Consider the following 16463-nt stretch of genomic DNA (forward strand, 5'->3'; position numbering starts at 1 on the left):
TAGTATCTTAAGGAGTGTCTTATGTCTGGCTGGTTTTCTGTGTTGAGTGGCTTTGAGTCTGTTTTTTGGCAAGTGTGTCTGTTTGGTCTGTGTCCTAAATGTCATCATTTTTTCCATTCAATTTTGAATAAAAAGTGTTTCTATTAAAAATAAAATAAAATGGAGAGCTCTTTGTTATTAATAAACCAACTTTAGCATGGATGAAGATCTCAAGTGAATAAAGCTGCAATATTATGAATAACATATGCTTTAGCATGGGTTTCAAACAATCAGTTTGTCCACCCAGAAAGAAGCCATTCCTACAAACTTTTTCAGTGTGGATTTCAGCAAACAAGGTTGTCTTGTTGCATCCTTCAAAATGTTCAGGATGAACTAAAGTTTAGAGATTATTTTCTTTGCTTTCATTTTAAGGTATTGCCAATATAAAATCACATCTGGTTTGGTATGATCAAATCTCATTTACTAATCATAAGGAATGGAAGAGAATTTGGAGTGAATTAACTACCTTGTCATCCATTGCATCCTTGTTTAAAATTGCATCCATTATCCTTCTCAACATGACAGCAACATATATGCATTTTGGACGAAAATTGTCCTGACACACCTACGAAAACAAGGAGGGACACAAAAAAACGTTATGATCAAACCGATGAAGCATGTTATAAGATGTTTTAAATTGAGAGAGAGAGAGAGAGAGAGAGAGAGAGAGAGAGAGGGAAGGAACACCTTACCTCAACATTAGCAAGAAACACATCTTGAAGAACAGTCATTACTCTACCGTCCTATTAGAATAATGGAAACAATTGAAGCCACAAATAACAAATCGGAAAATTTTAAAGAAAAAATAAATTCAAAAGAACAATGACACATATCAGCAAATAAAAAGAAGAAATAACTAACATTCTCAGATGAAGCACCAGCAAAACTGAACCTCTTCACCTGAAACATGAAGCAGCAAACTACTAATTTAATATGCAACTGATTTTAGGTTTATTTTTTTGTTGCAAAAGGTCACAGCTAGCGTTTGAAAAGAAAGGAAAGAGATACTAGAAATAGTTACAGTTCATTTCCACAAATACACAGAGATAGAAATTTAGAAATGCAACTGTAAGATATTTAGACTTCAATTCAGAATAGATCAATGGTGGTGGAGATGACCTCTTGAGCAGGACTCATTTGGTGTTCTGCTATTCAAATATTGGAGTGTAGTCTGAGTGGGTAGGACTCCACCATTATGGAGCGAGGTTCACTTAGCTGCCTCTGGAAATTCATCTCTCAGGCTTCCCTTTTTTCGCACAGGGATCTAACTTTGTGGTGGGGAATGATTCTAAAATTAAATTTGGAGGGAGATGTTTGGCTAGGTTAGTTTTCTTTTGACTCTTTAATGCCCCACTTATATCGGCTTTCCACAATCCACAAAGTTGTTATCTCATCCATTACTCTAAGTAAAATTCTTTAAATTTCATTTACTCTAAGTATTATCCAGGAGCTCTAAGAGGCCTAAATTCCTTGCGGAGCAAATAAGTAAATGGTAAGGTATTTGAGGGCCACGTACCCATAATAACAAGAAGTACCAAAACCATTAGCGCACCACACTCTAAGGCACACTGATGTTTTCAATCAACCTTCCACAAAGATATACCACTACATTGGTCAAAGAAGGGCACATCCTACCATGCAAATATCTAGGTTGACAGTGAAAGGGCATAAGCTTCCTATGAGTAGATGAAATCTGCATTACATGGACCTTTACTTCACCTTGGCCCAACAGGAAATTGGTAAAATCATGGCTTACTAATAGGAATACTACAAATGCGTGGAGACCTTATGGAACAAAGATGTATTTGGCACTTGTGCATGTACTCACATCCAAGAGCCATGCCCAAATCCACGTAATGTAGATTGATAAATAAGAAATAAACAGGAAGAGAGAGAGATTGAAATAATAGCCCCCGCATTAATTGCAAGGCCATATGGAATTTCAGAGCTGTTTTGGTCTCTACTGAAAGAGATGTATCCCAAAACAATAAAATTGATGCTTGAACATCTGAAGTCTGTTTCCAGATAATAAAATGAAATCAACACAATTCAAAACAAGGGTGCTACACAGAACACCTTTGTTTCAAGGTAGGCCAAGGCTTGCTCTTGCTTATGTATGCCTTCCTTTGCACAATCCTGAAATTAGAGAAATAAACTCAAAAGATGAGACTAATACAGAAAAGGACGGGTTTGCAGGCCCAAAATGTACAAATAACAACTGAAAAAGGTAAACTAATATAAAAAGTTAAAAACGTTCACAACAATGGGAGTGCACCAGGCGAAGGTAATACCAATTTTTTGAAGAGACAAGAAGACACAATGTTACAAATTTACAATTTATGAGATGGAATATCTAAGTTGGGAACGAGGAGATGAATAAAGTCAATGCTTCGAGCTGACATATGTGCTTTCTAAGCGTTTTGAGGTCTTTTAGTTTTAATATTGTAGAAAATTCCAGTATTTTTGTAATTTTCTTTTATAATTTTTATTTGGAGCTAAGGTTTGGAAAGAGTTTTTAAACAACTTTTGGTGGTTGTAATCAGACTATTATCCTGAATTTTCCCCATTAAAAAAACTGAGCCAAGACAACTCAATTTAAACCAAATCAATAAAAACTGGGTTAGGTTGGGTAAAAAATTCATCATTTACAGTGCCCATTCCATTTCTAGACAAAGAAGCTAATCATCTGCTTACATTACTTGACCATGACCATATTAATACCTCAATAGATGGCATTAGCAGGGCAGCATATCGAGGATCTCTTCCAACCATCTGTACTACTTCTTGATCACTCTCCATTCCCATAGCCTTCATGACCACCATAATAGGAATCTATGGAAAAAGTTTTTGAAAATAAAAATAAACTACAGTTAGATATGACAGTCACAAGATACCATGAAACAAAATCTTAAATTTCTTGAAATGAAATGTGGCATTACAACCTTTTTGACAAATTGGTTAAGCATCAAATAGATCTTCTGATTTTCCATCTGAATAATAGTTTTGCTTTTAATTCTCTCTGAGCTGCTCGTAACAGATGCATTTAAACTAAAACAAAATGAAAGGTTTATGAAAAAATATAATTAGTAAAAATAATCAAAATAGAAAGGGACAAAACGGTGAAATACAGGTTCACCATCATCTTGATACATACCTCACCAAAAACGAAACCAAACTAGAATTCTATTTTATTTATAAAAAAACAAAACCAAACTACTTCTATCTACCCCACAGTAGCACCCAAATCTAATAAAACAACAGAAAATATAAGATCCTAAAGCCTGGACTGTAGACAACGAACACCTATGGTAAAGAAAAACAAAGAAAGAAGAACTCACTTCCCCTTCTTGTCCATATCAATGATAATCCTGTTTTTTGAAAGTTGTTCCTGCATTAAATGTTGGTGTGTAATCCTTCAGCCGAAGTTTTTGAAGCTACAGGAATTACATTTACCTTTCTTTTTAAGTTGTTTTATTTCTCAGCTTTATTGTACACCCTTGGATCACAGTCCAAGTGTTTTCTTATCTAGCCTAGGATATAATATGTCAGATTGTGACAAGTGTAATGTTGTGCCTCAAAAGAGGTTTCTTTTAAAATTTATAAACTCGCAAGCGCACGAATCGAATATAGCATAAGCGTGTAAGAGCGAGATCGTACCCAAGGGATTGCGTGTAAAGATAGAAAACCAATTATACCCAAGTTAATTTCATTGCCAACCTAGTTGATTTAAATGGTGATTTGTTTGTTCATAAAGAAAATTAAATAAAGCATAAAACAAATATGGAAATGAAAATAAACTAAAATTAAGATTTACATTTATGAGAAAAATAACTGAGGTATTAGAATCCACACCATCATTCCATAAGATCCTAATTATTTATCTTTCAATTCCCATGGAGTAGCAATCTAGAAATCAATCTACTGCTTTCTCAAGATTTATCAATTAAGCTTGTAATTTATATCATAAGTAAATTTTCCTTCCCTTCATAAGTACAAATTCTAAGCATAAAATGTAAACAAAATTATTTAACTACAAAGGATCAAAGTTTCCTAAGCATCCTATGTGAAAAAGTTCATTTGAATAACAACATATCAAAGAAATTTGTAAATTAGAAATAAAAACCAAGGGTGAATTAATAGATTAATCCAAACTCTTAACTACCACAAATACATGTTATATGTCACAATACATGATAGAAGTGGTGAAAAGAAGATTAATCTATTAATCATGTGAAGTGAAAATTATAATCATTGAACACCACAATATTTGAGAATTGAAAATAAAAACTAGAATTCTATTTAATAATGGTGTTTCATCCAACCTTAGTTAAGTAATTTAAATAGACATAATTAATATTTAAAACAAAACAAAGAAACTAAAATACATAATTTACATGAGAACTAGGAAAGGAAGAACAAGTTTAAAAGAGTTATTAGCTCTTGGTTCTTTCCTTTCCATCATTGTTCTCTTTCTTCCTCACTCTTTCTCTCTTCCTTTCTTTCCTTCCTTCTGCTGTGTATCACTCTTCAAATTCTCCCCTCCACCCTCTTGAGTTGCTGCCTATTTATAGAAGCATGAAGTCCCTTTCATTCCAGCTGCATGTGCAAGCTGTCTTCTAGAACCTGTCTTGGTGTGTGACAGCCTGTGGATTGAGTTTTTATCCAATTGCTCCAAGTTTTGGATATGTGTTAGTCGACATCTTAATGAACAAATTTCATGAAGGATATTTATTCATTTGAGCATGGGAGAATTCGGTTTTCAGGCCTGCAAATGGACTGTACAGCATGAGCTGTAAAAGGCAAAGTTCTAGAACCCGTCTTGGTGTGTGACAGCCTGTGGATTGAGTTTTTATCCAATTGCTCCAATTTTTGGATATGTGTTAGTCGACATCTTAATGAACAAATTTCATGAAGGATATTTATTCATTTGAGCATGGGAGAATTCTGTTTTCAGGCCTGCAAATGGACTGTACAGCATGAGCTGTAAAAGGCAAAGTCATCAAATCCAACTTGAGTTCTTCTCTCTTTTTGCAACACATTGCCTATTTCTCCTCCTTCTCATGCCATTGGTGGAAGACAATTAATATCTACAAACAACCACTCATTAAATACAAAAACAAAGATTGGAAATCACCAATACAAATACTCTAATAGATTTACATAATACAAAAGAAAATACTAACAAATATAAATTTAAGGATAAAACTTGTATTAATTTTGTGCTCATCATGTAATCATCTCATAGGGTGATAGGATCAAAGGCTAGGATTTAGTTTCTGTGTAAAGCAGATTAGAGAAGCTTCTTACTTCTCTCTTCTCATACGAATATACATGAACAGTAATGAAAAAATATAGATTTCTTCAGGTTTTACAGAGCAACGTTCTCTCTCTTATTTTCATCTGATTTCTGAGTTTTCTTCTCTTCCCCCAAACATCCAAAACATTGAAAACTATGAATTCTTAACATGGTATCAGAGCCAGGTTCGATTGCTTGAGCTGGGCGTGAATCTGTGATTGAATCGGAGAAATTGGGTTTTGTTTGAGCTAAACTTGAGCTCATCTGAAGATCGCGATTTCTCAAATCCAATGTCTAATATGGCAGGATCGAGTACCTCTGAGCTGCGAACTCCAATTTTCAATGGAGAAAATTATGAGTTCTGGAGTATCAGAATGAAAACTATTCTGAAATCTCATGGTTTATGGGATCTGGTCGAGAATGGGTTAAGTGACCTAGATCTGAAGAAGGAGAAAGAGGAGGCTGTAGACACTGAGAAGTCTATGGTGGTTCAGACTCTGATGAAGGATGCACGTGCACTTGGATTGATCCAAAGTGCTGTTTCAGATCAGCTATTTCCAAGGATTGTGAATGAGGAAACTTCGAAGGGAGCTTGGGATATTCTGAAGCTGGAATTCAGAGGAGATAAACAGGTACGAAATGTCAAATTGCAAGGGCTGCGTAGGGAATTTGAATATACCCGCATGAAGGATAGTGAATCTTTATCTGTATATCTGGTTAGGTTGTTTGATATAGTAAATCATATGAAGAGTTATGGTGAGGAACTATCTAGAGATAGAATTGTCCAGAAGCTATTGTTTAGTTTGCCTAAATCTTATGATTCTATCTGCTCTGTAATTGAACACTCTAAGGACCTTGAAACTCTTGAGGTTCAAGAGGTTGTTGCTTCACTGAAAAGCTTTGAGCTCAGATTGGATAGACACACTGAGAATTCTACAGAAAAAGCCTTCTCTAGTCTGAATGTTGGTAGGAAAAACCCTGAAAATGGAATTGCTTCTGCAGATCAAATACCTCAGAAAAATTGGAAATCCAATGATGGAAACAAAATGGCCTGCAAACATTGTGACAGATTTCATTATGGCAAATGTTGGTATGAAGGGAAACCTAAATGCCATGGTTGTGGGAAGCCTGGACATATGATCAGAGATTGCTATGGACACAAGAATGTGCAGAGAGTGAATTATGCAAATCAGGAGGAAGATTGTGGCACTTTGTTTTATGTGTGTAATGCTGCAACTGATGTGAAGGTAAATCACTCTTGGTATATTGACAGTGGTTGTAGTAACCACATGACAGGAGATGAGGGACTTTTGGTCAATATTCAAAGGGATTTGACCTCTAAGGTGAAGATGGGAACTGGAGAAGTAGTTCCAGTTGCTGGAAAAGGAACTCTGGTGATCAAAACCAAGTTGGGTAAGAAGCACATTCATGAAGTAATGCTTGTACCTGGTCTTGAAGAAAACTTGCTTAGTGTTGGGCAAATGATGGAGCATGGATACCATCTTGTGTTTGGAGGAAATATGGTGAATGTCTATGATGATCAGTCACTGGAAAATCTGATTGTGAGGGTGCAAATGACAAACAACAGATGTTTTCCACTTACAATGATGCCTGCAAGGGATATGGCTTTGAGAACAAGTGTTTCACACTGCTTGCAGACATGGCACAAGAGGTTGGGACACTTAAATGAAAGGAGCATAAAAATGCTTGAAAATCAAGGCATGGTTCATGGCTTACCTCATTTGGAGCAGATTTCAGTGGTTTGTGATGGTTGTATGCAAGGAAAGCAGCACAGAGACTCTTTTCCTTTGGAATCCAGTTGGAGAGCAACAAGTCTTTTGGAATTGGTTCACACAGATATCTGTGGACCAATGAAGACAGAATCTATTTCTGGAAACAAGTATTTTCTGTTATTTACCGATGATTGCACGAGAATGTCATGGGTGTACTTCATCTGAAACAAGTCAAGCGCCTTTGAATGTTTTAAAAAGTTCAAGGCTATGACTGAGCTGCAAAGTGGGTATAAGATAAAAGGCTTGAGAAGTGATAGGGGTGGAGAGTTTCTATCTGGAGAATTCAACAAGTTTTGTGAGGAATCTGGTATTCAAAGGCAGCTAACTATGGCATACTCTCCACAGCAAAATGGAGTGGCCGAGAGGAAGAACAGGACAGTAGTGGAAATGGCCAAGTCCATGCTGCATGAGAAAGGTGTTCCCTATGAGTTTTGGGCAGAAGCTGTAAATACAGCAGTCTATCTACTAAATAGATGTCCCACCAAGGCTCTTAATAAGATAACACCATTTGAATCCTATACGGGCAGAAAACCAGGACTTGCACACTTAAAGATTTTTGGTTCTCCTTGTCATGTGCTTATTCCTTCAGCTTTGAGGCATAAGCTTGAAGAAAACAGTCACAAGTGTATTTTTGTAGGCTATGGTCTCTGTGAAAAGGGATATAGGCTGTTTGATCCAAGTACTAGGAAGGTTATTCTGTCCAGAGATGTGCAATTTGATGAAAATGGCTTATGGAAGTGGGAAAATACAAATGAAGAAGAGATGGCAGTCCCTTTGCCTATTGAGAATCAAAGCTGTGAACCAAGTCAGAGCAAGATGAAGGCATAGGTGAAAGTTCTCAAGTCTTTGATCACACACCAAAGAAATGGAGAAGTGTAAATGAAATCATGGCTAAGTGTAATGTGTGTATTGTCGAACCTGAAAATTATGAAGATGCAGCTCAAGATGAGTCATGGAGAAAGGCAATGGAAGCTGAACTGGAAATGATAGAAAAAAATGACACTTGGAAACTTGTCGAGAGACCATTTGCTAAACCTGTGATTGGTGTTAAGTGGGTCTACAAGACTAAACTGAATCTAGATGGTACTGTGCAGAAAAACAAGGCTCGTTTAGTGGCTAAAGGCTACTCACAAAAGCCCGGTATTGATTACAATGAGACTTTTGCCCCTGTGGCAAGGCTAGACACCATTAGGACCTTGATTGCTCTTGCTGCACATAAGGAATGGAGCTTGTATCAACTAGATGTGAAATCTGCATTTCTTAATGGAGTTTTAAAGGAGGAAGTATATGTGGAGCAACCACAAGGATTTGTAAAGAAGGATGAGGAAACAAAGGTATACAAGTTACACAAAGCTTTGTATGGTTTGAAGCAAGCACCAAGAGCTTGGTATGACGAGATTGATGCCTATTTCAACAAGGCTGGTTTCAAGAAAAGTCCAAGTGAGGCAACTTTATATGTTAAGGCAGAAGGTTCAGATGTTCTTATTGTCTCTCTATATGTCGATGATATAGTGTACATAGGCAGTAGCTCCCAAATGATTGAGGAGTTTAGGAGAGATATGATGGACCATTATGAGATGACAGATTTGGGAGTATTACACCATTTTCTTGGAATGGGGGTGATACAGTCTAAACAAAACATTTTCTTGCATCAGAAGAAGTATGGACAGAAGCTGGTTGAAAAATTTGGTTTGAAAGATTGCAAAATAGTGGCTACACCACTTGCAATGAATGAGAAGTTAAGTAAGAATGATGGAAGTGAGGCTGCAGATGAAGGAGAATATAGACAGATTGTGGGCAGCTTGCTCTACTTGACTGCAACTAGGCCTGACATAATGTTTGCAGCTAGCCTCTTGGCAAGATTCATGCACAATCCCACCAAGAAACACATGGGAACTGCTAAAAGGGTATTGAGATACATTCAAGGAACAATAGACTTTGGAATTGTATTTGAGAAGGGAAAAGAAACTACTCTTATTGGCTATTGTGATAGTGACTGGGCAGGAAGTGAAGATGACATGAGGAGTACCTCAGGGTATGCTTTTACTATGGGATCGGGAGTGTTTTCGTGGGCTTCAATTAAGCAAAATACAGTTGCTTTGTCTACAGCAGAGGCAGAATATATAAGTGCTGCAGAGGCTACTTCTCAAGCAAAGTGGCTGAGATTTGTACTTGAAGATTTTGGAGAAGAACAGATTGAAGGAACACAGATAATGTGTGATAACACATCAGCAATTGCTATGGCAAAGAACCCTGTTTTCCACCAGAAGTCAAGGCACATTAACAGAAAGTTTCATTTCATTCGAGAAGCAATTCAAGCCAAGGAGATAGAACTTGTCTACTGTAGAACTGAGGAGCAAATTGCAGATATTCTGACTAAAGCTTTGCCTAAGGACAGGTTTGCATACTTAAGGGAATTGCTTGGTGTTAAGTCGGCTAAAGGATTAGAAGGGAATGTTGGTGTGTAATCCTTCAGCCGAAGTTTTTGAAGCTACAGGAATTACATTTACCTTTCTTTTTAAGTTGTTTTATTTCTCAGCTTTATTGTACACCCTTGGATCACAGTCCAAGTGTTTTCTTATCTAGCCTAGGATATAATCTGTCAGATTGTGACAAGTGTAATCATCTCATAGGGTGATAGGATCAAAGGCTAGGATTTAGTTTCTGTGTAAAGCAGATTAGAGAAGCTTCTTACTTCTCTCTTCTCATACGAATATACATGAACAGTAATGAAAAAATATAGATTTCTTCAGGTTTTACAGAGCAACGTTCTCTCTCTTATTTTCATATGATTTCTGAGTTTTCTTCTCTTCCCCCAAACATCCAAAACATTGAAAACTATGAATTCTTAACATTAAAAGCACCTGGAAGGGATTGCAGTGTCATCATATGCTAAAACAAAAATCTATGAAGAAAGAAGGAAATAAAAAACGATTTTTGGCCATGTTTAGCAAGACTGCATAGAGGGGATCAGCTCGTTGTCAAACGGTTTCATTACAAGTTGTTAGTCTGGATAGAAGAAGCTTGGAACTCAGAGTCTTCGGGGTTGTTTACAGTACTTATTTTGTAGGTTCATAGATAAGTTCTCTCTCCCCCTTTTCTTGTCACAAGATTTGGAAGACTAAAAGTACCATCCAAGGTACAAGTATTAGTTTGGATGAATGCTCAAGGCAAAAAAAAAATACTTCTGACATTAATCAAAGGAGGGCTAATGTTAGTTTATCTCCCTATTGGTGTATTATGGTTTATGTGACAACAGGAGGCTGAAAGTATAGAACATCCTTGTCTCTCCCACTCTATTGTATTCAACTATTAACAAATTGTTTAGAGAAGCTAAGGGCCTGTTGGGAGTACTCATGTGGGAAGCACTTCTGCCATAAGAGCTTTTTCTGGGAGCGATTTTACTAGAAGCACCTAGAAGGTGACTCTGGAATCACACATGTATGTACTTTATGCTTTTTGAGTGCATAAACAAAATCCTTGTGCAAAAGTAAGGTGATTGATAAATTTGGGTTGTGTGGATGGAACGAAATAAAAGGATTTTGTGGAATTAAGTTCACTAGGCATCCTTTGAATTTTGGGATACACCTTTTTATTCACCTGGATTGGCAGGCAGATGTTTCCATGAGATACCATTTAGTTTACACGTTTTGCAATGTTAACTTGAGATACTACCAAACATTGTGTGAAGTTTCTATCTAGCAGATAGATTGTTCAGAGATCTTTTATGTATTATCAGTGAACAGTTTGTTCACTGTGTTTGTATTAAATAAATAAATTATTTTGTATCTTCATCAGCAGCATAAATTGCATAAAGAGGAAAAAACCAAAACATGAAAGCTAAAGAATCTGACAGCAGCTCACTGCATTCTAACAGCTAGATCTTCGCGACAGCCAACACAAGAAAAACAAAAGCAAACTCAAAGGTGCCTAAAAAAATGCAAATCGAACTGTTCCTCAAAATGTATAAGACCCTTGGGGTTAGCTCAAGTGGTGAGAGAGGATGGGGAAAAGGATAAGAATTAGGATAGGTCAAGGGTTTGATCCCTTCCAATGTAACAATATATATATATATATACACACACATATGTGTGTGTGTGGGTGGGTGTGGGTGTGGGTGTGTGTGCAGGCAAAATAGCTCAAAAATGGAAAGGAAAGAAAATTCATGGGCCCCAGCTATTTCATCAACTGTTTTTTTTTATGGATAAAAAATGAAAAATTATAATAAAGTAACAAATTATGGTTCAGTTACCATCTCATTTATTGAAAAGCAACAGATTATGGCAGACAGAATATTACCTTCTCATTTCCCTTGATTATGAAGTATCCTCCAGGGTCGAGGGGGCACTCACCTACAGACATGCACATTCATTATAGAGCAGAACAAAGCATGGCGATGAAAAAAGGGGGCAAGAAACAAAGTGAGTTTTATTTTGTTCTGCACAAACCAAGTTTCGCAAGTTCAGATTCGGTTTTCCCATATAAGGTGCAGGAGCAACTCCGTAGCATAATAGGCATCCTTCCGATTACGACACCTTTCTGCACAAAAAAAAAAAACTTCATATTATATCCAAATACATGTTTTCAAACAAACCTGTCTAGAAACAATTTCTAAATACCTTCTCCACTTTAGTCTTTTGATCATGACTTCCTTGAATGTACTCTACATCGACTTTTATTGGAGCAGAATACCTATAATTTACAGAAATCAAATTCAACATGGTTCAGTTATAAACCATGGAAGTGAAAAATAGGCATGAGATTTGTATTTCAGACAATAATTGTCTAAATTGCAAACAGAAGAGAAAATGGTTTACCACAAGGTACCAATAAAATACTATATACTCAAACAATGCAAGTTTTTAAGGATATGACCCATACTGACCAAGAGGAAAATTCCCATGAAAGAATAAAATGTTGTTCAATTTCAGAAGCTTGCACCATGCCAGCTTTTTGTTTTAAACTCATACCGATCCCAAATGACATTGTCTGGCTTGTGTTTTTTTTTAAATAAACGACCAGACGTCTTTCTCTTCTCCTGGACCAAGCACCGAGACCGAGGAAAGAGAGGCTGGATACGAGTCTGATGAGATCAGAGCCAATGAAGAGAAGAGGGAGAACGTGAGGGGGGGAGGACACTTTAGGAGAAGTGACCCGATGCACGCCGGGGAACGGCTCTATCTACCTGAAGCTAAGCATAGAGCTTGCTGGCAGCACTATGACTTCGACAAAAATTAAGTTTCTCCATGTAAAGGGGTATGGCGCGACAATCCCTTTTTGCTTCATTTAACTTTCTCATATGGCTTATACACATCAGTATGGCCACCATAGTATCCACGCCGAATGAATGTATCTTCGTTCCTACTTGGTATATGGCAGCTGGGCTGGAGGGACACATACACTGTATGTAGGGCTTATACACACCTTTAGTAGTTCCCTCCAAAACCCATCTTCTGCCTACCAATGGGAGAGAGAGCTTGTTGGACGGATAGAGTGAATGCGGGAATGGCATAGTGGAATGGGATACTACCCAAAAAAAGTATAAGATAGGTTCTTTCGCTTCTAGCTGGCGGATCAATGCCACAGCTTCCCCTCTTGGTTTACAAATAAAGAGCCGAGGCCCCTTTCTCATCTACTAATCAGGTGGAATTCTTTGGAAAAAAAAATGAAATCAAAAAATAAAAACCAAGTTATCTGATTAGCCATTTTGCAAGGATATTTTGGCATTCAAGAGGAACCCAGTGACTTGGAGATGGGGGAGATTTCAATAGGACCCCAATACCAAATTAAACTGTTAATATCCTTATTATGATTGAATGACAATTACTACCCACTGATTAATTAATACGCATGAATGACACTGAATACTGTTCAAGACCATGGAGTGCAGTCTACAAAGAACAATGCCCTACGCATAGCAAACAAAGGAAGACTTCATCAACAATAGAGACCCACAGAAGCCCAGCCAACAAATGCAAAAAGTTCATAATTTCTCTTTTTTAAAGTAAAAAAACATAAATTCATCATTAAAAACACACAAACATGGGACAGGGAGTCCACTGACAATCCTAAAGCATCTGTGCATATGCATCTATCTGAAAAGAAAGTTCAGCTATAAATATAGCAGCCTGACCAACATTTATGGCCAAGAAAACCCAGATGATAAATAGCTGTGGAAAACCATCACATAAGGTCATGAGCTTCAAAGTTCAACTCAGAAAAAACCTTTAAAGTTGCAAGGATCGTGTCCTTCACTAATTTTTAAAAAGAAAAAGAAAAAACAACCGTTGTCACTAGAAAGAAAAATTGTTCAAGAACAATTACAACTTGAGAAATTGTCAGACACAAAAATCAACTTTCAACTAATCTGAAATTAAAGAAAGAGGGATAAGAAATCACCGCAAACAAGAAAAAAATTTATAAAAAAATTCTTTAAGAATAAAGTTTGCAAAAAAACCTACAAATTTGGAACTCCATATAAAGAATCATAACACACCTAATATTTCACAGTATATTTTTTGTTTAAGCCAACAACAAATTTCAAGACCTCAGTATAGTTTAGTCTCTTTTCTATTTCATTATACATTTTAAGTAATATTCAGGATGTGACACAACTACACAAGGTATACATGATGCAAAACCAAGGCTCGTTTGGATGACAGGATTTGGACAAAAAAGCTAAATGTGCCGTAATAAAAAAAAAATTTAACTATAAAACATAAGATTGAATGTATTTGAAATAACTAGATGTAGTACATTTGAAGTGATTATATGCAAGTAGACATTTGGAATCCATATTCTTATTCAAATCTTAGCATACATAGATTGTAGTAGTCCAAACAAACAATTTAAAATCCCTTCATCCCATTTAAAATCACTTCATCCAAATGGATCCCAAAGGAGAATAAAAACAAGGAAACAAATAAATAACTTTTATTAAATTGGACAGACCAAAAGTACAAAATCACAAATCACACCACTGTGATTAATACAGTGCAATCCAGTACAAATTAAATGAGAAGTCTATCAAACAGATCTTACGTCATATCAGATAAGCGGCATGTATGGGGAGCAATCTTTTCAGCCACACCATCCATTGTAAGCGAGGGCTCACCAATAGAAATATCTTTAAACCTGGACCAAACAAAAAGTGCATATTAAACTGCCTGAAATGTTCTTCACAAAAAGGACAAGTATATATTAAACTGCCTGAAATGTTCAAACCCTTTAAACAACCATTATATAGGGTAAATTTTCACTTTCCAGATTTCTGATACAATTTAACAGAAATTAAAACAAGCCTGGAAGGACATGTCTCTGGGTTTTAGCTCTTTCTTGCCTTTCTCCGGTTAGTGGTGGGGAATGGGAACAGATTTGGTTTTAGGAGACTTCGCAGATAGGGAAGTTTCCCTTGTGCACATCTTTCCCGTGACTTTATAGACTTCCAACTCTAAAAGTGCTCCAATTGCCAATGTGTCTGTGGATTCCTCATTCCCAATAAGCTAGAATGTTAGTTTTTTATGAAATTGAATGATTTGGGGTTTGAGTAGCTTTTCTTCTATTTTAGAATGTTCCTTTACAAGTCAATAGACTGAATAGAAGATCTTGGAAACAGCTTACATACATTTTAATTGTTTCATTTGTATATATTTTCCTGATGAAAGTTCATCACTGACGTTCAAGCAATGACATTAGAGATAAGATTACCAACTAAGCAAGCACAATCACACAACCAGGAAAATTTTATTCGTACTAAAACAGTGAAATACGAACCATAAGAAAAATCAATAAAAAAAAAAGTACTCAACCTGAGATAAATACTTGGGTCGACGCCAGACACAATCCGATCACTGGCACGAACAATTTTCTTGATTCCCGTGTTCACAAAGTAATTAAACGAGTCCAAATGTTGCTTTACCAGCCCTCTCACCTATATATGAACTCTTTTTAAACTACCGAATGCAAAAATAACAACAGCAACGATGGCAATAACAACAATGACAATATTCAAACCTTTAGAAACTCCGGCAGAAGTGCGAATTTGTCCGTGGCAGATTTGATAGGAGCGGCGAGGAATTCCTTATCAATGGCCGAATGAGGAATTTGCTTTCCATCATTAGACCTAATTTGAATAGTAAGAGATCGAAAATTAGAATTACACCAAAAGCCCTAAAAGCTTACCAGAAACTGTTATTGATAATCAACAAATAACAATTTTTACAATATATATATATATATATATATATATATATATATATATATAGTGAGAGAGAGAGAGAGAGAGAGAGAGAGAGAGAGAGAGAGAGAGAGAGAGAGTACTTTTGCTTGTTGTTCTTCGGAGGGTCGGCCGAGGAGTCTTGTGCAACGCCCATGGCCGATGGCTTGTTGAAGGGTTCAAGTTGTTAGACTTAACACAGAGACAGAGGGAAGGGAAGACATTTGTTGTCAAAGGTTAAACCCTCTAAAACCCTGCTCTGTTTCCTTTCCTTTCATTTTTCCTAGCCGGTTGAGTGCCAATTGGTTTTTTATTTGGGCTTTTAGGATGCAGCCCATTCGGGGCTGCATTCATTCAAAAGGACGTATACATATGTATTTTGTAGTGGTTGGACAAACATGCCCTTATTTATTTTTAGACTGCTTAATAAGTCGTTTTTATTTTCAGATGGTGCCAAAAGTCTTGCTCCTTGCTTGCCGTGTGGAGCCAAAGAATTGGATTACTTCTTCTTGCTTTCTGCATATTTGGATTGTTGGTGGGATGATCTCTTCACATCAAGGTCTTAAATATCGGAGGTATCGGAAATATCGGAAGTCAAAAAACATGGAAATATCGGAATATTATCGGTATCGGAAAAAATTGAATAAAAACCACGGAAATTGTAAGAAAAACTTGGAAATTTTTATTGAAACTTTGCAGGATGTTTATTTAGTCAATTATCTATTAGTTTATCACAAAAAAATTGGAAGGAAATGCATTGCATGATGGATTTAACTGATTTAAGTTGATTATATAGCGAGCTGGCAAACACCGTAAGTGTAGAAAATATGTAGTAATTAATGAAAGAAGATTAAACACACCATAATCATTTATATATAATGAATTACTACCATGGTCTAAAATATCAGTGATATCGGAAATATCGGTAGTCCAAAAACACGGAAATTTCGATGGAAATATCGGGATATTATCGATATCGATAAAAATTGAATAAAAACCACGGAAATTGTAAGAAAAACTTGGAAATTTTTATTGAAACTTTGGAGGATGCTTATTTAGTCAATTATCTATTAGTTTATCACAAAAAATTGGAAGGAAATGCATTGCATGATGGATTTAA

General features: G+C 36.3%; 2 protein-coding genes across 2 annotated transcripts; both read right to left on the minus strand.

Moving 5' to 3' along the window:
• Positions 1 to 466: 466 nt before the first annotated feature.
• LOC110747645 (DNA-directed RNA polymerase III subunit 2-like) lies at positions 467 to 5266 on the minus strand. Its single transcript, XM_088248501.1, has 7 exons — positions 3378 to 5266; positions 2982 to 3087; positions 2761 to 2871; positions 2116 to 2175; positions 901 to 939; positions 732 to 782; positions 467 to 604 (listed from the first exon to the last, which is right to left on the minus strand). The coding sequence occupies exons 1-7, from the start codon at positions 3431 to 3433 to the stop codon at positions 467 to 469; spliced, it is 561 nt and encodes a 186-aa protein (XP_088104627.1). The 5' UTR covers positions 3434 to 5266.
• Positions 5267 to 11304: 6038 nt separating this feature from the next.
• Positions 11305 to 15582, minus strand: LOC110746002 (DNA-directed RNA polymerase III subunit 2-like). The gene is made up of 8 exons (XM_088248502.1): positions 15448 to 15582; positions 15142 to 15250; positions 14937 to 15058; positions 14170 to 14262; positions 11748 to 11820; positions 11577 to 11667; positions 11428 to 11480; positions 11305 to 11316 (listed from the first exon to the last, which is right to left on the minus strand). Exons 1-8 carry the CDS (start codon positions 15498 to 15500, stop codon positions 11305 to 11307), a joined length of 606 nt encoding a protein of 201 aa, XP_088104628.1. The 5' UTR covers positions 15501 to 15582.
• Positions 15583 to 16463: the final 881 nt, after the last annotated feature.

Source organism: Prunus avium, chromosome 2, assembly GCF_965620075.1.
Source record: "Prunus avium chromosome 2, drPruAviu1.hap1.1, whole genome shotgun sequence".
In the NCBI taxonomy this organism is placed as follows: domain Eukaryota; kingdom Viridiplantae; phylum Streptophyta; class Magnoliopsida; order Rosales; family Rosaceae; genus Prunus; species Prunus avium.